General features: G+C 56.6%; 1 protein-coding gene across 3 annotated transcripts in view; it reads left to right on the top strand.

The window, feature by feature from the left end:
* Positions 1–1,758: 1,758 nt before the first annotated feature.
* The window catches only part of MPRIP (myosin phosphatase Rho interacting protein), a 70,249-nt gene continuing 51,616 nt past the window's right edge, over positions 1,759–20,391 (top strand). For all 3 annotated transcript variants that reach the window (XM_010570361.1, XM_010570360.1, XM_010570363.1), the window contains exons 1-2: positions 1,759–1,833; positions 3,956–4,021. In XM_010570361.1, coding sequence (XP_010568663.1) covers positions 4,019–4,021 — 3 coding nt within the window. In that variant the 5' untranslated portion in view covers positions 1,759–1,833; positions 3,956–4,018. The remainder of the gene's footprint in view (positions 1,834–3,955; positions 4,022–20,391) is intronic.

Genomic DNA, 20,391 nt, shown 5'->3' on the forward strand with positions numbered 1-20,391 from the left:
CGTCGGCTGGAGGGTTGGGGACGGCATGGGGGCCACGGGCGAGCAGGGTGCCAGCACCCAGGTGAGCAGGACAGGGGGTGGCGAGGAGCGGGGGGACGCACAAAGGGGCTCTTCAGCGAATCCGGGGGGCTGCGGTGTTTGCGAGGTGCCTTTCGGTGCCAGCAAGGCCCCGGGAGGGAAGGGAAGCAACTCCCCCAAATTGGATCCCGTTCCCAGCACTCCGTTTTCATTGTTTTTAATCCTCCTTTAAAGAGAGGGGGAAGGAAGGAAGGTCTTCTCAAATCATGTTTTCCCAGCTGCTGGGAGAGCAACACCTAGAGCTGATATGTCATGTTGTGGTGGGGGGGGATAAGGGATTTTGTTATTTCTTTTCACTTTATAAACAGTAAGAGGGCTCCTCCGGCTTGTTTCCAGTTTGCTTACTCAGTGCTTCATGCATTTGACAGTTTTTGGTGCATAGGCAGTTTCTTCTATTGTTTGCAGGGATTTTTCCAGAGGGGAAACTTTTTTTTAACATTACAAAACCACAGAAACTGGCAGGAGGAATCTAGGGGAGGTACCGAATTGGAAACAGTTTTAAGCTTTAAGGAAAAAAAAAAAAAAAGAATGAAAGCAACAAGATTAACCAAATAATTTCGCGAGGAGCTGGGAACGTGTGTCCTTGTTGCTGTGGGGCTGGGCTTCGGCTGGGTGTGCGCGGATGTTTCATGGTGGAAAGCAGCATCCCTGGACCCAGGGGCTCCTGAAGCTGGATCTGCCCTGGGTTTCCTCCCTCCTGCCCTGTCCTGGTACCTCTGCAGAGCCGCCTCACCGGTGTGGCAATGCCTTGCCACTCTTGCACCAGGATTTGGCCCCAGCCCTTGCCAGGAATGAGGTTGGCTAATAGTTTGCAGCTTGACAGGCAGCAGGAGCGGTGCCCATAGGACTTTGCAGGGGAAGACATGCCCAAGCGCCCGTCCCCATCCCACCGCTCGCCGTCGTGTGGGTCTGTTTTGCGACGGCCGCTTCTGTGCCCAAACCACCGGTGGAAAGAGCCTGGATAGTTTTTTTTTTTTCCATTGATGAACGGCAGTGCTGTAAGGCAATTTCTTTCCGGGTATTCTTTCCCTTTCTCTTCCCGGCTGGCTGAATGAGCTGTTTTCCCTCTGCCTGACTCTGACCTTCCTGCTTGCTCGGCCGTGGGCTGCTGGAAGCTGCTGGTGGGGAGGAGCGGGCTGGCAGGGGCCACCCCTGCGGGGAAATGGGTGTTGGATGTGCACGGCACGGGAAGCGGCTGCGAGCTGGAGAACTGCCAGCGCTGGGTAGTTTTTCCTCTCTTAATTAACAAAAGGAAAACATCGAGCTCTTCTTTGAAGTATGTTTTTGCTTTGGAGTAGAGGCACGCTGCCGATGGCGAGGGGAAGAGCTGTCAGTGAGGACGGGCTCTGCCGCTTAGCAGTACCCGGGAGGTTGGCACTCTCGGCACAATGCCATGCAGAAGCAGCCGAGTTTGGTGTTTGCCGCTGGGGTTTTACCTCTTCCCGAGTCCTCATCTCGGTCCCGTTTACACGCAGCCTATATAACACCACGAGTTGCCATCAGGCATAGCGTTCCCCGTGCTAGCAGGGCTGAGTCTGCCTGTGTGCAGGAGCCTGAACTCCTGCAGCTGCCTTCACGCTGGGTCGTGGTCCCTGACCATCGATCCCCCCGTGGTGCTGGTCCACAGTAAGCTGGTTTCCCCTGTGCCTGATGTGTTTCTCTGTTGTTCCTTTGCAGGCCAAACCCATTTATGGTGGCTGGCTGCTGCTGGCCCCAGAAGGAACGGACTTTGACAACCCTGTCCATCGCTCCCGGGTAAGTGAAGCCGAGATGCCCTCTCCCTGTGCTGGGGGTGGCAGGAGGAGCGGCGAGGGCTTGTCCCTGCTCCCGGAGGTGGCTGCAGCCCTGGGAGTGCCACAGGCACCTCCATGTACCCATCCCCTTGTGCAAACCGGGAAGCCAGGAGATGTTGCCTGCAGCAGGGCTCTAATGCCTTCACCGGGAGCACTGCAGGTGCTGGTCAGGCTCAGTCCGTGCAGTTTTATTGCTTGCTGCTGTTGATTTTCAATGCCTTGACGCTGCTGTGGTTGGGGTCTGGTTGGACTGACAAGTGCCACACTGATGGGAAGGCTCTCAGGCTGGCGGGGTGTGGGCTGTGCAGCTCTGAGCCATGCTGGGACCATCAGCAAAGCACCCAGTTTCCCTTTGGTGCTTGGAAACAACTACTTTATTTTCTGCAGCTCATCATGGGCATGCCCAGAGCCCTGGAGGGAGTCTGCATCCCACTCCCTAATGTGGATACCCCTGTGTCAGGCACCAAGGAAGGGTCCAAGAGGTGATTCCCTGCAGAGCTCTGAAGCCGAGTGCACTGGCAGCAGAGACCCGCAGACAGAGCGGGGCACGCTCAGCTCCTGCCCAAAGGGGTTTGCTCGTGCCTTGCAGAAACAGCAGCATCGTGTGGGGTCAGAGCATCCCCCACTTTCCTGCCCTGGGGGGTATGAGGCCCAGAAGGATGTGGCCAGGCTGATGTCCTTTCACCACTGGCTTGTGACGAGGACTCCCAGCCTGTCCCCAAGCTGCTCTTCCAGGGAACCTGCTGCTGAGGCTGCCAGGACAGGGCTGTCTTGTGCGTGGGAGGGATGGCAATGGTCCGTGAACCCTCTGTCACGCAGCCAAAATGCTCTCAGAGCTGCTAGTAATAAAAAAAAATCTCTCCTGAGTGAACAAGAATTGGGTTCTGAGTTCAGCCTGGGGTACATGGGTCGTCATTTGGAGTCGCAGCTAGTCAAAGGCTTGCTGGCCCAACTTTAAGGGGGACATGGGACTCAGATGCCCCCCGGAGCAGAGGCTGCCTGCTAAGCTGGGGCATGTGGAGGTCCGCAGGGTCCTTGGTAGTTTTGCTTGTCCCTGAGCACCTTGGACTTTGCCCGAAGGGCTGAGAAAAGCAAGATAAGAATTGCTGCACTGGGGCTATGAATCTAGGACCTTTTTTATTTCAGCCTGCTCAACCAGTTTTTGCTCTCGGCTGAAAACAACCTGGCACACACAAAAAAAAAAAAAAAAAGGCAGTTTTCCAGCCAGATCAGTTCTCCAATCTGGTTTGCTGTGTGGCTGCAGAAGCAGCAGTGCCAGCACGGTGCCAGGGGAGGCAGGACCGCCTGGACAGTGCCACCCCCAGAGGTGCTGCCACCATCCAAATTGAGCTCATGCAGTGCTGGGGGACATCTAGTGTGACACCCTGTCACCCTGCAGCACTGGGTGCTGGAATAGACCATGCAGAATGTAGCTGAGGGCTGGGACCACTTAGCTGGGGACCCTTCTGGTGTCCTGCAGGTCGTGGGTCTTTTGGAGAGCAGTGATGGGGCTTGCGGGCATCCTTTAGGAGAGGAGGAGGAGTAAAGTCCTTGTTCCAACCTAGGAGCTGGAGTCTTTTGTCTCTGGTTATTTTTGTCCCCTGTATGGTTAAAGCAGGCCAAGTTGGGGTCTGTCTGAATGCAGAGAGGAGCGGGGTGGGGAAGTAACCCCCAAACAAAGCCTCTTCTTGGGTGCCCACGAAGCCAGGCAGTAAATCAGCATTGAGCAACGTGGGCTGGGGTGAGCAGACCTCCGGCAAAGACCTGCCAGGTGGCCTGGCAGAGCCTTGCTTTGCAAAGCCCATGTCACCCTGAACGGGTAGGTTTGGGGCGTGAGGGGCTGAGCAGAAATGCTTCTGCAACATTCATCACCCTTTAGGAATGGTCCCCACGGTGCTGGGGGTTCTCCCCTACTTTCTTTGGCAGCTCTGATCTGGTGCTCAGTTGTCACAAGTCCCCTGCCACGAACAGGTTTCGGTGCCCTTTCTCTGCCCCGGCTTTGCGGTGCGCAGCTCCGGTGCCCTCGGAGAGCCCTGGGGGCTGGCGGGCACTGCCATGACCCACCTCGCTGTCTTCTCTTGCAGAAATGGCAGCGTCGGTTCTTCATCCTCTACGAGCACGGGCTGCTGCGCTACGCCCTCGACGAGATGGTAAGTGCTGCCTGGCGGAGGTGCGTGGCCGTGTTCGGGGTGTGGGGATCACTGGGGCCGCCTTTGCTGCCCTTGGAGGAGCCTGGGGCGATGCTCCTGGTCCATGGCGTGGGGAAGCCTGTGCCAAACTGGTGAAGAGTTGTGCTCGCTGGGTTTGACTTCATGCCAGGCTGGGTTCGCATGGGAGCTTGGTGGATGGTCTGTGGAGGGTGGTGGGTGTTTGAGGTGTGCGGGCCCTGCCTGGCATGGGATTGACGAGTTGCCGACAGATCCCGTGCTGGCAGGGAGGGCTGGGGGGGGGTCCCCAAGGTCGTCTCCCCTCCTTTCTGCCCCGTTCCTCGGTGCCAGCTGGGGTTTGGTGGTGGTGACTTGCCTTGGCAGTGCCTGGGGAAGGAGGCCCTGCCTAACGATGCCCGTGGAAAGTAGGTCAGCTGGAACGCCTTCCCACCGCTTGCCCGCCCCGGAGCTGCGGCACGCCGCTGGCGCTGCTCCCGTCGGTAAAACAGAGGAAGGGGGGGAGACAAAAGGAAGGAGACCCCGTCTGCCGCGAGCTGCGAAGTGGGGGGCCGATGAACCCGGTGGGGTCAACCCTGCCGTGACCGCCCAGGGTTGCTGATTTATCCTCCCAGCTACAGCAAGCCCGTGGGAGGGTGCCCGAGGTTGAGCGTGCCGGCACGGCAGGCACCCACGTGCTGGGATGCGCCTGGGCGGGAGGTTGGCGAAGCCAGGTGCGCCGGGATGCGGGGCAGCGCGCGTGCACACGTGGGGCAGGAACGTGCGGGGACCTGGAGGGTCCCTGCGAGGGCGGCGTGCCTTGGTCCTCCGCTGATGCCTCCTGCGAGGGCACTGTGGGATGGGGAGGCATGGCAGCACAGCGAGCGTTGCTTGAGTTTCATGCCTTGTTTGTTTGTATTTTTTTTTCTTTTCCTTGGAGTTGATCCAAGTGCCCTAAATAATTTAAATGTCTCGTGTATGAGCAGTGGAGGCTTTTAATACATTTTTAGTGTCTCAGCAACCTGGCTCTGCACTGGGCTGGTGTTTCATGTCCTACGCTGACATGAGAGCAGTGTGCAGCTGGTTGGAGTGGGGAGATGCCCCAATCCAAGGCGGACGTGCAACAATGTTGGGAAACACAATTTTTAAATTTTTTTTTTTCCTGCTTTGCATCCTGAGGACGTTGACCTGCCTCAGGTGCTACTGCATCTGGGCAGGAGCAGATGGGCAGTGCCCCAGCCCTGTGCCTTGTGGCACCGCAGGGGACCATTGCTGGAGAGCACGCAGAGGACAGGGGGAGCATCCCACAGTTCTTCAGGCACCTCTTGGGTTTTTTTTCCCCTTGAGAAGGGAAAAAGCAGAAAAAACCAAACAAAAAGGGAGTGTGCACACGTGCAGCACAGGTTGGTGTCTCGGGCAGCGCGCCGTATCACTGTGCTGGCACCTCTCCATGCTGGACCCCTCCTCAGCTGCTGCCAGGTCCCTGCACCCCTCCAGCCCTGTGTGCCCAGTGGGACGGTTCTGACCCAGCAGAGCACTGCTGGGATGGGGCACTGGGATTTGCTGCCCCTGTGGGCCTTTGTGGTGCTGTGGGTCCCACTGGAGGAGGACAGGAGGACTTGGTTTGGCCTCACCGTAGCCATAGATGGAGGAGATGGTTGTGGCTCCTTCCTCCTCATCGGGGTTTGACACATGGTGTAAAAATACCTTCCTGACCTTTCTGCAGAGCACATCGCCGCGTGGGATCCATGCTGCGGTTTCCACCAGCTCTGCTAAAGGTGTTGCCTGGCCAGAGTTGGGCGCAGCCTCCCCCGGTCCCTTCCAGCCCGCAGCATCAGAGCATCCTCTGCAGTGCTGGCCGGGCTGGGGCAGGAGAAAAAGCCCCCGAGCAGGAGGAAACGGGGTTTTTTGTCGCTGCTCAGGCCATGCGGGAGCAGGGCTGTGGGGCTGAGGAAGGACAGACAGGGACCATCTTCTTTTGCACGTGGGAACGTGTCCTGCAGCGTGTCCTCTGCTTGACCTTGGGGGAAGTTGTTTTTCTGCCAAACCACCAGCCCCTGACCCCTCTGCATCGGGTGCCAGCATGGCTCAGCTGGTGGGACTGGGGCACCTCTCTGGCAGCCCGTGAAGCCCCTGCACAGCCCTGTCCTTGCCCTGTTCCCCGTGGCAAGGCCCAGCTCGCTCCCTGCGTACCGGGAGGCTGCATTTACAGCAGGTCAGGTAACTCCCACACAGCTTTTCTACCGGTCCCTTTCAGGTAACGCATGCCCGTTACAGTGCAGGTTTCCGCTCCAGCAGGACCCCGATCCCAGTACCCACCAGTTCACAGCAAGCCCCCTTACACCAGAACCAAGTGTCCCCGCAGGTGTTAGCCCTCAGCCCTTGGCTGGTCTGTGTGAGGAGGGGGGAACCGGTGGGGAGTAGCTGGGTGCAGCGTGTCGAGCACGTCGGGGCTCAGCTACGGTGCAGCTTTCCTGCCCTGGTAATGCCAGAGCCTGTCTCACAGGGTGCCATGGCTCTGGTGGGTCTGGGACCCACTGCCACCATCCCACAGCCTCAGGCTGTGATGGCTGAGTGTTGGGGGTGTTACTGGAGGGGACTGGTGGGACTCAGGTTGGGCTGTTGGCGGGGATGTGAGGACCCAGCCCTGTGCCCATCACGCCTCGGGCATTGCTGGCTGGGGTTGCTGGGGGACACTGGTTTCTCCTCCAAGGTGCTCTCCACCAGTCCGGCTGTGCCTGCTCCTTGCCGTGTCCCCACCACCTTCGCGGGCCAGGGAGGAGTAACGGGGTGGGTACCTCTCGCTCACACAGCGGGGATACTGGTTTTGTGCATGGGGGATCCACTTGGCAGCCCGTGCGGGGATGATCTACCCCTAGTGTGCCCCAGTTGCCCCCCTCGGGAACCGGCTGGGGGTCCCGCGGGGGCCTCGGCACAGGAGCAGCCTCTGCAGCGTGCTGGAACCTGGGTGGCAGCTGGCCGGAGACCTCCCAGGCAGTTGCAAGCAGGGATTGAATTGCTCTGCCTTAAACCTTTTAGACGTTAATTTTATGGGTTTGGCAATTTCTGGTCTTACTAAAAGGGGGAGGGGAGGGAGGGGTGGGCTTGGGAGGAGTGCCCTGGGCTGGTGGTGGCAGAGATGCTCCTGTGCCTGGCCAGGGAGACTCCGCTCCTCGTTCCTGGTGGGTTGGAGAACAGTGGGGTGTGGAAGGGTGACCTGAAGCCCAGCCATGAGCTGGGGAGACCTCAGGGGGTCCCCAAAGGTGTTGGTGCTGCAGTACACAGACACCATGGGACAGGGCAGCCTTTGGCACAGGAGCCTTTTGCTGTGGGGTGCGTCAAGTTTGGTGTTGGATTGGAGATTTTGGGCATGGAAATCCCTTAGCAGAAGGTGGGACAAGTGGGCACCAGCTGCCTCGCTGGCATCTGGCTCCCTCCTGAGACCTGCCCAAGGATGTCCCCGCTGTGCTGATGCCCAGCCTGTGCTCCTGCTCGGCTGCCTTCTTTCTGTATGTCCATCCTTCCAGCTGTCTGTCCTTTCTCTGCCATATTTTCACTCTGAAAACTCAAAACACTTCTGCACGATGGCTGCGATGGGGAGGACATGCACGGTCTATGGACCTCCATCCCCTCGGATCCAGGCTGAGCTGTCAGACTCATTCCCCGGGGTCTCCCTCTTTCACATTGGGTGCCATTCCTGCCAGCAGCCCCAGCCTTGTGCCAGCACCCAGAGCCTGCCTGGCCATTGGGAATGCCAAGCAGAGCGCATCCCCTTCCCCTCCGCAGGGAGCATGCCAGCAGCCGTTCCCGGCTCTGCCGAGCCCTGGCTAAGCCGAGCCTGCTCAGACGTGCAGGAATTCCTCCTTCCCAACCGCGGGTGGATGTGGGGGTTGTGTGATTGCTTGGGGTTGCCTTCCCGTGCTGAACTTCTGCGATTACCCCTTGGCGCTGGCTTGCTTCTGCTGTTTGATAAACCTCTGTGCTGGGCCAGATGTCGTACAGGGGTTAACACTTCTCTGCAACAGCTGGAGGATGGCAAAACTGCTCTTACATTGAGTTGAGGGAAGGCAGGAAAGAGGGTGACAGGGAGTCAAGGACAGGCTTGGGGATGAGCTGCTGCATTTTGAGTGTCCAAGGATGTTTGTCCTCATGTGCTCCCCAGTCTTGTGGCACTTCCTTGGTTTTCCCCAAGAGATACGTTCCCTGATTCCCCATTGCACGGAGTGTGAGGCTAAAGCCTGCCAAAAAACCTAAGCCAAGCCAAATGCATCCAGACGCTTGTCTTGGAGGTGGAAGAGTCACCCAGAGAGCTTAGACCTTTGGTACTTCAGGATATTTGAAACTAGGGAGGATAAAGTCCTGAGCCTGTGGGGAAACAACCCTGTCCGGGCTGGGAGGGATCACGCTGCATCACTCGAGGGGACGAGGAGGAACCTGTGCCAGGATGGTGAGCGAAACCTCCCCTGGCTGCTGCCTGCCCGGCAGCTGTATCCCAGCACGCTCTGTCCAGAGGGAGATGCCCAAACTGGTGCTGGCGGCTGCACCCTCTGATGTTGCCTCATGCTGTGCAATGTCTTAGTTCTCCTGGTAAAACACCCTGCGGTCCCCAGTGAAACCACTGCCGCTGCTGCAGTGGGAGAGCAGCCTGGCACCACGGTGCCGGGGTGGTTCAGGAGGTTTTGGCTGAGGTATGAGAGCTGCCACAAAAATAGTGCTGGGGTAAGGGGATGGAGCCAGAGACTGGCAAGTGCAGAGCGTTTGCCTCCTTTTGTTTTGATTACTGCAATCTATAATTAGCGGCCAAGGTCTCTATAAATAGAGCCCTGCTGCGTGGGAACGTAGTGGAGAGGCAGTGGGTGCGCAGGAGGGGTTTTGCAAGGACGGAGAGCGCTGTTCCGTCCCTCCCCGGACCTGCGGGTGGGTGATGGCTTCAGCGCTGCCTGGGGATGGATCCAGCCCTGTGGCTAGAGCAGGTCCGAGAAGAGAGTTTGGACTGCCCAGCTTCTTAATGACCCATTACACGTCTATGGGCCAGGTCTAGTCTCTGTGCCTCAGTTTACCCCTTTGCCACTTCCCTTGGGCTGGGATTTATACTGGGTTGGCATTTGTGCCACCGCTTTGCTGCCAGCGAGAGCTGCAGCCTGCCTGGAGATATTTTCCATCACACCAGGCCTCCTTTCAGTGGCTGCCTAAGACTATAAATTTTGGGTTTTTTCCTTTGTGGATATGCTGGTTTGAAAGCAGGACAAAATTCAGGCTCACCTGGGAGCATCTGAAACTTTGCTGGTGTTGTGGACAGCTAATGCCAAGGTGAGAGCATCTTCTGGATGGGCTTTCCCAGCTCCCCTGCAGGGCATCAGGAGGAGCATCCCTGGGCACAACGTGTCCTCCCAACAAACTGGCCTCACTCCATGTCTGGCGCTTTCCAGCGTGGCAGGACAGAGTGTGAGAATGGGCTGTGAGCCCTGTGTCTACCCTACCCCTTATTTGCTGGAATCAAGTTGCTCTCTAAGGCTGAGGGGGGGGGCATTAAGACCACTGTTTCGGGGGGGTCCAAGAGGCTGCTTAAACCAGTAGTCAGCTGCCTCTGTGCTAGCGTTTGCTCATGCGTATGGGGTTGGGTGGTCCCATTCTCTGCAGCAGCGTTGCGGACCCTTCTTGGGCTCACAGCACAGTAGTCCTGCTCCTAAGTCGGGAACTCAGGCGGATTGTAATAGCGTTAACCTCAATACGACGGAGCGGACATCCCTGCTCCAGCCCGCGATGGCTGGGAGGGAGGTCAGGAGGGAGCTGGGAGCTGATGGGACCGGGGTGGGATGAAGAGCGAGACCAGCCCGACATCTGGCAATGGTTAGGGGAGCACCGGGACCCCTGGACCGGGTGTATAAATAGAAGAAGAGAGGCCAGCTCAGAGGTGGGAGGTCTGGCACTGCGTAGGGGGCTGCTGGGTCACATCTGGAGCCCCACGTGGCCCCAGGCCCCGCTCCCGACCGTGGAAACGTAAGGAATTGATCAATGGATAAAAAAGGAGAACGGTGTAAGCGTTGGTGGCTGCTGGTGGGGGATCAGAGAAAGGGAGGGGTGTGTGCCCAATGATGCTGTGATGTGTAGGCTCGTGTAATTATTGTTTCCTAATTGACCCCCCTCCAAAATCTTCTTGATTTGGAAGAAAGGGGCATTTTAAAATGTCACCGTCAGCAGAGCTGCGCTGCATTAGTTTTCATTGTAGTTCCCTCCTTTGTCATCTATGTTGTTTTAAGAAGCCAAGAATCTGTGCGTGTGTTTTTTCTCCTCCTTTTCAGATCAAAGCGGTTTACTTCAGTCTTGGCACAGAATGGAAATTCATTGGCAGGGATTAAAAACGAACCTTAAACATCCTGGCCTCTCTGTCCTTACTTTTTCCACACGTTTTGCCACTTAAGTGTTTCCAAGGTCTCCCTGCCCCCTCCTTCACGGAAGCACAAGGCTTTACAGACCCCCGTTCCCCTCGTCCCTGGTGTTTCCCCCCCACGGACACAATTTTGCCGGTGCCTCTGTTCACCAGATCTTCAAGACTTTCAGTTTCTGTTTAGCATAAAAAGCTTTTGGCCTAAATCAAAGCGTGTTTCAAATTTAAAGCAAGCTGAGAGAGAAGGGGCTGGAGGGGAGCAGCTGTGCGAGGTTTGGACAGTGGCAGGGACCCCCACCCCAGATTTTTTCCAGGACATGGGTCTGACTTGGTCTTGCAGTGCGAGAACTTTCTGCCTGGCTCCTCTGGTTTTTGATTCAACCTCAATGGAGGGGGAAAGCGATACCTTGCACGGCTGCATCCTGCGATGGTCCAGAGGTGGTGTGTGACGTTGGTGAATGCTGGTGATAGTGCCCTGCCAGTCCCACCAGTTTGTGCAATGGTTTATGCAAGGGGGGGGGGGATGGCTCCATCCAGGAACTCCTGGATTCATGGTCGTGGTGTGGATGGGAAATCATGCAGGATGTGAGCTGGCTGGGATGGCAGTGATGGACAGCGGTGGGTAGCAGAGCTGGGGAAATAAGCGGTTTGGTGGGGAGCAGGGTGGAAGATGATCTGTGGGGAGGTTTCACCTGGGATGTTTAGTGCATATCTCAAAGATGAAGCAGTAGAAGTAAGGAAATGTTGGGAATAATTGGGGAGCAGCGATCCTTTCTCCTCCAGGAGAGCTGGGCAGGAGAGGGACCCCTGAAGTTAGGGTGCAAGGAAGAGGGGACAAAGCACATCTTTGTGATTGCTCTGCAGAGGTGTAGAGACAGCACAAGTGCTAGTGGTTCCTAATGGAGCTCAGAGGTCTTTGGTGGATTTGTTGTGTTTAATTTTCAATACTGCTTTTGGGGGAAAAAAAATAATCCATGAACCTACAGGGATCCTTGGGAACTCGTTCCCCAGGACATCGCTGAAGCTGGGACCAAGCAGCCTTGAAGGGGTTGGGAGGATATGCAGATCTTCATTTGCAGTCTTTCTAATACTAACGTCTTGCTTGATGCTGATCCAGTGTCATTTTGCTTACTGGGGTTGGGCGTGGGGATCCCATAACGGCGGCTTCAGGGGGGTTCACGTCTTCCCTTTTCTGTCTGCTCAGAGTGTCTGGCCCCAGTTGCTGCTGGAGGTGGGTCCTGCTGTCAAGACACCTGTGGGCACCTCCATGAACAGTTCCCTACCCTATACTCTTCTATTTTACCTCTTAGTTTGGTTTAGTGTGGTGTTTGGGGAAGTAAAACTGCTGAGCTGCAGAAGGGAGGTTTGTGGGGGCTGAGGGAACAGGGAAAGGCTCCTCCAGGGATGGCTCCAACACAGGTCCTGGCACCTGGCTCTGTGGCCAGGGACCATCACTGGGGCCCCAAAAGTGCCTGGGTTTACTGTGAGCTTAGGTGGATCAAGCTGACTGTTTCTGTTCACATCTTCTCGAGCGTGGACGGAGGACGCTGATGTCCATATCGAAGCCCCCTGAGAAGGGCGATTGGTGTCTGCAGGACCCACTCGGGAGATGCCCCGGTGTGAAGCAGTCTGTGGTGGGAAGTTTGGGAGTTAACAGAAGGCGAAAGGATGAAAGTGGAGTTGGGAGAGCTAGATACAGCCAGCGACCTCCCAGTGGACGAGCAGCTTTGATGACCTGGCCCAGGTGCTTCCTTCCTGGAAAGAACACAGCCCCTATTGTCTTCTGCGGGCTGAGCTGCAAAGCTGGAATTGCTCTTATGCTGAGCGACGAGAACAGGTTCAAGTGGCTCTGTCCCTTCTGCTTTTTCCCTACTGCTCCATCTCTTGAGACCTAGCAAAGATGTTTGTGTAGAAGACAGGTGCAAGAGCAGTGAGGGAAATGAGCTGGATTTTAAATTGCATTTATCTAGTTTATGGGAGGCAGAGTGATACAGGCGCTTGCAGCAGCTGGAGTTTCTTCTTCGTGACTTCTGGAAACCTGGGCTCCGTACCCGTGGCCTCCAGCCTGGCTGCAGGCTCTCGGCGAAACAAAAATCGTGATCTGCTGTAGCATGTTAATGCAGAAATCAAACCCGCCTCTAACGGCATTTAGCAGTGAAGATATCAGAGCTGGTAGCGAAATGACACAGCTAATTCCTGAGCGCACGATTACCCTCACGCAAGCACTTTGGGCCCCAGCTGGTGTTCCCACCCTCCGCCTCGCACGGTGGCCTCGGACCTGCCTTTCCTCTGCGTCCCACCGTGCCGTAAATATCTAACAAAACACAGCACTCCAGCAACGGCCCTGAATGCTGCAGCGGCGAGTGACAGATGGTAGCACTGGTATTTACTACGGGCAGTTGCTCCAGTTGCTTTTTCCCTTTTTTTTTTTTTTTTTTTTTCCTTTCTGGTGGAGTGGTTGAAATGAAGGCAGCGGGAGCTCTGCTGTAGTCCCGGCAGGCAGCTGAGGAAGGGGCTGCGGCGGTGGGTGCCTTCGGTGGGTGCCTGATCCCAGCTCTCTGCAAGCCAGGGCAGCACTGGGCTCCCAAGCATCCCCCGGTCCCTGGGTGGCCGTACCCATCCGCGGAGACATGAACGACCGACCCACCCAAGGACCCAACAAAACCACAATTTTTTTGCCCCATTGTTGCTTGGTGCCGGAGAAGGGGGTATGAAATGAGCTGCCTGCGGCACGGCCCTGTACCTGCTGGCTGCGCCGCGTGGCAGTGGGGATGGGGTTGGTTTGGATTCTTTCCAGCCCTGTCACGGGCCACCGGCTGAGGTCGGCGAGGACCACCAGTGGGCTATAGGCTGGGTAATGCTGGGCAATATCATCCCTTTTCCCATTGTGTAAAGGAATCTCTAGAAGAAGTGGCATCCTGGTGGCTGACGGATCCCTGTTCCTGCCAAAAGTCCCATCTCTGCCAGGTCGCGTGGGGTATCCTGGCCTCGCCTGGTGGGATTTGGTGCTGCAAAACCCTTAGTGACAGCTTGGAGAGGAGGATGAGGACGTGAATTGAACAAGGCAACAAAGCTGCTCCAAAAATCAAAGCGCGTTCCCCCTTTTTTTTCTCGGCAGAGATCCTGTATTCATTGATTGTTGACATGACATATGTGGGTTGGAGAAAGGCAGCGGTGGCTTCTGGCAGGGGAGGAAGGGGCTGGGGGGGCCGGGGGGGGGCTCTGCAAGCTGAGATGCTGATTACCAGGGGCAGCAAATAGCTTGCAGCTGCCTCCGCTCAACATGCTCTTTGTGGCGCTTGCAGCCACTCTTTGGACGCAGCTATTTTTAATTTCCCCAAGCGCGTGCACACAAAGCAAAGGGGGTGGGTGATGCCGCCGGCGTCCCCCCTTCCTGCCCCCTGCTCCCACCTCCTTCCCGGTCAGCCCTGCACTTCCCAGTCTCCTCCCGGCCTCTGGGGAATGGGGGGACCTGCCCTCCCCCCAATTTCTTTTTGGGTCCGCCTTGGGAGCCAGCCTTGGCTCCCCCTCCCCCCCCCGCGCCAGTGTGTGCGGGGAGCTGGGAAAATGCAGAAATAAATAAATACGCAATTAGGCAGGCGTCCAGCCATGGAAGGAGGGGGATGCTGCAAAAAAGAGGCTCAGGCCAAATTTTGGAATGCCTGAGAAAGCGGTTGGAGCTGCAGGCGAGTGCAGGGTTGTGGGCTTCCCACCGCTGCTCTGCTCCCGGCGGAGAAGGGGCCGCTGCAGCCCCCGAGGAGGAGGAAGGAGGGTGGCAGCTCCCAGCCTTGCTCTCGGCAGGGGTTTCCCCCCACCGGCATTTGCAGAGTCCAGGACAAGGCATGTTTGTGCTGGAGGTGTGATGAGAGCAGGGGGTCTCAGCCAGCCCTAGGCGTGCTCTTGCCACAGCTAAAAAGTAAACTTTCAGCTGGTGTTTTTGGGGCCGAAAGCCGAGGTGTGCACTCTGTTCAAGCAGCAACATGGTTTGGGGTTAATAAATTACTTATTTGCAGTCCTTGTTTCTCTGTTACGGTAAGCCTTAGTGAATATTATATTTCTGCTTTATCCCAGACATGCATTATTCATCAGGTTTGGAGTCTGTAGAAGGGACATTGTCAGGTTAAAACTTGTGTGGAGAGAAGCCGAGGTCTTCAGTGAGGTTTTGTGAACGGCTTTTCTCAGGGTTGCTGAATGCAGGGTTTTTGCAGAAGTCTTCCACCTTTTGTCTGTGCTGTTCTGAGGCATTTCTGGTGAAAAATGAGAATTCCCAGGCAGGTTTTATTATTGGTCTTGCTCATTGAGTTATTATGGGCTGCAAGATACATAAGGTAGAAAAAAATGCCAGCAAAATACTGCTTGTCCCTCATGCCGGACCAGGTAACAGCGTGTGAATGTGCTTTTGGTAATACATATTTTGTAAGACCTTTTCATTTTGCTCCGTCCCTTCAAAGCTGCGGAAGAGACTTCCCTGCAGTCACTGAAGTCTGACTGCAAGCAGGCAACAAGATAAAACAGCCAGTCAGTCTTGCTGAAAGTTAAAATTACCATAGGTAAATCACGTGTGCAGCAACTTAATGTTACCCTTCACCTCCTTCCCGCAGGATCCAGGAGCTGATTTGTCTGCGTATGTTAACATGGCTTGCACCCTGCCACCCGCCGCGGGCAGCACGGCTCCTCTGCGACCTCTTCTGCTTTTAGGGGAGAGCAGGTCCCTGGGGCAGAGGTGCTGTGTGTGGGCCTTGGGCTGCTCTGGGGGCTGGGGAGAGCTGGGGAAGGCTCCCACCTACCAGGGAGGACTTTTTTCCCTGTTTTCGTGGCATGCACCCCAGGGCCGTGCCGCATCTGTGCTGCCGTTGCACCCCTCGCTGTGGGGATGCAATCCTGGGAGTCCCCACTCTTGCATGCCCCGTGCCATGGGTGCTGTGGCTCCAGGTGCTGTAGCTGTGGCTCTCCGTGATTTTATGGCCAAATAGTGCCCTGGGCACCCGCAGAGAGGCTGTGGGCTGCTCTCTTGCTGCAGCCCACGGTTGTCACCGCTCTTCTCTTGGTCTCCATACAGCGATGCTTGCCAGTGTTTCCTTTGCCGTGGGTGACAGGGTCCCTGGGGAGAGGAGGCGGAGGGGACAGGAGCACAGGCTGGTTTTAGACATGTCCCGGCAGCACCCTGAGCTTGCACGGGATTTCCACCCGTTGTTATGCTTGCGGCTGGGGAGAAAGGGTGGGTTTTTGGAGCACGCCCAGCCTTGGCCCTTTCCTCCTTGTTTCATCAGCCCTGCTGCAACCGCATCGATAAAGTCACAGCAGATCACCGGGGCACTGGGGAGCTACTGGGATATAATTAGGGTTTTGGTTCGCTTTTCTGGCTGCTTTCCCATTAGGGGAGGGACAACGAGGATTATGGACAGAGCAGATGTGTGGAGGAAGGGGGTGTTTGGTTTGCACGGGCAGTTAATGCCGTGGTCAGGCTGATGCTGGGGGGTGAAGTCTCTCATCCCAGGCATGGGGGATGGAGAAACCTCCTCGGGCTCATCCCCTTCAGGTGCACCAGCCCCAGATTGCTCCTCTCTGACGGGGCTGAACGGCTGCTCCCAAAGGAGAGGTTGCATGGAGCGCTCTTGGGAGCAGCTCACGGCCGTGAACTCGCTCCTCTCCCTGAACTCTTCTGCAAGTGCAGGAGCCAGATGGGAACAGCAGGTTTAAGGAGAAAACGCTGATCCCCTGGGACACGGGGATGGTTCTGGCAGCCTGGTGTGTTATTCCCAGCCTTTGTCCCTGGCTGTTGCAGGTGGCCAAAGCGCTTTTCCCCCCGGGTGCCATTTGCCTTTGAACCCGGCGGTGCCTGCTCAGCTAAGGCGGCTCTGCTGTCTGCATCAGTGCCTCCACCACATCTTACATATGGCAGCAAAGCCCACCTTGAATTGTTGCCGGGTGGTCTCTTTGCCCTGCAACAGCTGTGTGTACCTGTTGGGAGCTTTTCTCCTTGGAACTGCTTTTCTTGGCCAAAAAGCCTCCCATTTTGTGCCATTCTTTGGGATGGCTAATGGTCAAAGGTTGGAAAATGCTCTCCAGCTGCTTGCCTTGGCTTTTGGGAAAGTCTGCAGAGTCCAAGCTTGTCTGGAAGCTGCTGGGAGCAACGCAGAGCAGGTATGGGGTTTTTTTATAGGGTTGAGGCGTGGGGTGCAGGATGCGGCTGCTGTTTGGTTGACCAACCCAGCCCAACACAACCTCTTCTGCTTGGGTCGGCCCTCGTACCTCCAGCTGCAGAACCCTGAGCGCCCTGGGAGCCCGGCTGTGTGGTATTCCCAGCCCGGCAGGAAACTCTGCAAAGCTCATAAGAGCAGTGCTGGGGAATAATGAGATTTCCAGGCTAATTTGGCCGGATTCAAGAACTTCCACTGAAGCATCTGCACCCGTGGGAGTTGCCTGAGCCTCCAGCGGATCTGGTGCTGCCGATCGGCTGCGGGGTTGTCCTCTTCTCGTTTGCAGTCAGTGAGCGCTGGTGCAAGATGCTGTATTGACAGACCTCGGGCGTGAAGGTGGGGGCTTGGGGGAAACCCCACCATGGTGTCAGTGCCGTAGTGCATGGTTCCCGCAGGAGATATGCAGCGTGGGACGTAACTGGTGTCCGCTTTGCTGCAGCCAGATGGAGCCCGCTATTTCCCCGCAGAAGGGAGAGTAGGTGGGCATGGGGTGACCTGTGTAATGCACGGTGGGGTGGGAGGTCTTGACCACGAATAAATTGCCTTTATCCACTGTAAAGCAAAATCTGCTGAGCAAATTTTCAGTTCAGCTGAGCCCAAAAGAAGCCAAACTGGGGAGAAACTGCAGCCATGGCCCTGTGGTACAGCATTGGGTCAACTGGTTGGATGGAGTTGGCTTGAGTGGGTCTAACCCTGTGTCCTATAAGAGTGTTCAGCAGAGCTTTGCTGAGAGGCTTCTGCTGACTTTGTCCATTGCGAGGTAGTGCTTTCCTTCTTTTATTTCTGTGTTTTAGTGAAAAAAATGAAAATTTGTAATTCATATGAAACGGGAAGGTTTTTTTCTTTTCTTCTGTTTGGACACTAGGAAATGTCTTGCCATTTTATTTGCTCTTATATTGGTGCTGTAAATAACGTTGAAGCCCACATCAACTGCAGTTATTTTCCCGCTTTGCAAGAAGACTGGCTTCAAAATCAAGCAGCGAGGGAGCTTTGCCCTGGCTTCATTTCCTAAGGTTTTCCCCAAGGTGCGAAGCCCTTTTCACTTAAATGTCTTTCGCACCTTTGCATAGCTGCCATAAGGATCCTGAGTGAGGGCATTGCCCCCTCACCAGTTTTTCTACCCAACTCTAGGCTCAAAAGCAAAAGGTCTCTGGAGAGTCAATGCAGCAGTCTCAGCCCTGGTGTGATGGGTTAATGGAGCCAGCCTGGGCTGTTGGGCAGAGCCTGCCCCAGTTCGGCTTCGTCTCTCCAGCACAGCCGATGTTGGTTGGGGCAGATGCTCAGGCCATTTCCCTCACCCCCATAAAGCAGAAATCCGGTTCTAGCTGAGGTTGAACAGGGCTTGGGTGGCTGGTCAACACAGGTGGAGATCACCCTCCCTCCATCCAAGCTTTCCACCTCCTGGGCTGTCTCCAAAATTGGCATCACTGTGTCTATGACCCTCAGCGTGCAGGTGACCTTATGAGTCCTGCTGTGGGGATGCGGTTTCCGATGTTTTGGTGAAGCCCTTTGCTCCTGGGGAGGGACGTGCGAGCCGGCGTGCACAAAGGTGGTGGTGAGCCCCTGCACGTGTGTGCCTGGCAGCGTGCGGTGCAGGGACAGCCTGGGACTTGTCTCCTACACCGAGGGGGTGGAGAATAAAGTTGACAAGGCCAATTTGGAACAGTGCAATTTAAAATTCAAATAATCAAGATGCAAATGAAGGCCTCCTTTCCTTCCCACCCCCAACCGACTTCGTTTCCCTCTCTATGCAACTTGTCTGCCATAGTCCCTGCACCAAGCTCTGGTCCCTCACCACGTGTACCGTCCTGGCACATGGTCTTGCTGGGCTTTTGCAATCGGGCTGATTACCATGACAAGTCGCTTGAATGCTGCAGATATTTGCTTCCCCTTTGGCTGGGTAGCTGTTGTGCTTGCATGTCGGGGAGCGGGGAAGATGCCACGCTGGCAGCTGTGAGCAGATGGGGTCGGATCTGTTATCATGTATTCCTCCCACCCCCCTCCTAGGAGGGGAGGAGGACATTTTGCATTTTAAATGCATTTAAATCCTGGAGAGGGAAGAATAACTCTTGGGTTTGCAGGGCTGCGAGATGGTGCCTTCAGCATGGCCGGGCTGGCAAGTGCCTGTGCAATGCTGGTCTTTTGCTTTGGTCCCCCAAGAGCTGAGATATGGGTTGAGCAGCTGCTCCAAGCTCTTTGTGCAATGCTGGGCTTTTGCTTGGGTCCCCAAAGAGCTGGGATGGCAGCTCAGAGTGGCTCCTTGACCCCCATTCCGGTGGGACCTTGCTCTTGTTCCCATCACAGTGCCGATGTTCTCTGCATCTTCTGTCCCTCTTCCCCTCCAGCAGCGTTGGACGTGGAGCACGCGTGTGCACGGGTGCAAGCTCCCCTGAAGGGCTCCTTGGATTTGGGGATGCTGCCGAGGACCCAGAGGGTCGGACCCCAGCGCCGAGGGAGGTTGCACCCACTCGGTGACCACCATCGGGTTTGCCGACCCTCCCTGCTTGGTGCGGGCAGTTGTGTCAGGACAGAATACGACCATCCCCATCGTGCACGGACCCCTTGGAGGCTGTTCAGCAGGAAAGAGGTTAACAGGAAAGAGGCAGGCTAGGCTCTGGCTGTCAGCTCCCGACCCCGCTTTGGGGTGGGGAGCAGCTGGGAGCTGCAAGAGCAGCGCGAAAATCGCCATATAAGGCCAAGATAAGCCAGCTTCAGCCTCCCGCGCAGCCCCGGTCGGGCTTGCTCTGCTCCAGCGTGTGTTCCCCGTATGGGTGTCCGTGGGGACGGGGCTGCGGGTGGGAAGCATGGCCCCACATTTGCTGCCTTGGTGACACCCCTCCCCGGGATGGGTGCTCCCCGTGGTTCGCTGAGGTTGGTGCTGGGTGGGAGAGGAGCCCGAGGGTGCTCGCGGCCAGTTCGCAGGCAGCTCACGGCCAGCTCGCAGCCTCGCTCAGTGTTTAGACTCGCTGTCTGTGGACGTAAACACCAACTCTGCTTAAAAGTGGCCCCTGGCTGAACTCGCCTGCCCGGCCCCTGCACTTCGCCCCCTCCCCAAATTGCTCCCGGGGAAGAAAATTCCTTCCCCTGGGCGAAAATGGAGCTGATGTTTTATCTCTTGGTAAAGGCTCGGGAGGGCTCTATAGGAGCCCGGCGTGCAGGAACAGGCATGCATGGAGCTTGCTAACCCATCCTCCAAGGCCACCTCCCCGAGCTGGTTCCTTGGGGTGGGTGACCTGGGGCTGGGGGGAGCTCCTCCAGCAAAACAAATTTCAGGAGCCGGCTGTCGGTGCCTGTGATGAACAAGCAGGGGCCAACAGTCGGGAAACGCGTGATGGGGCCGGGGTAAGCGTTATGGCATTTATCCAACTGGGAGGGTGTTTCTGCATCACTGGCTGCACACCAGGGCAGGTGTCCAGTCCCCTCCTCACACTGGGACGGGGCGGCTGCTGGTGGCACCGTGAGCCAGGTTTGCTGCCGGTGCGGAGCCACACCGGCACATGCCAAAGCCACATCTGCAGAGCACCGCTTGTGCCTCCATCTGTGAAAGGGGCTGATGGCTTCTGGCTGGCTGGAGAGTCCAGGCAGCAGTGAGATGTGGGGACATCTTCCCCTGTTTCTTGCACAGGGGCACGAGGTGTGTGTGCAGAGGGACGTGCGTTGCTTGATACCTCTGTTGCGTTCCCTTGCCAACAGTAAAAACCTGCTTTTCTATTGCCTGGTGCGCAGCCCGAGCAAGCTGGCGGTTTCTCAGTGGCTTCACTGAGCTGTAGTTGCTGATATGGGAAGGC

This window comes from Haliaeetus leucocephalus, unplaced genomic scaffold, assembly GCF_000737465.1.
Source record: "Haliaeetus leucocephalus isolate CR32 unplaced genomic scaffold, Haliaeetus_leucocephalus-4.0 Scaffold295, whole genome shotgun sequence".
In the NCBI taxonomy this organism is placed as follows: domain Eukaryota; kingdom Metazoa; phylum Chordata; class Aves; order Accipitriformes; family Accipitridae; genus Haliaeetus; species Haliaeetus leucocephalus.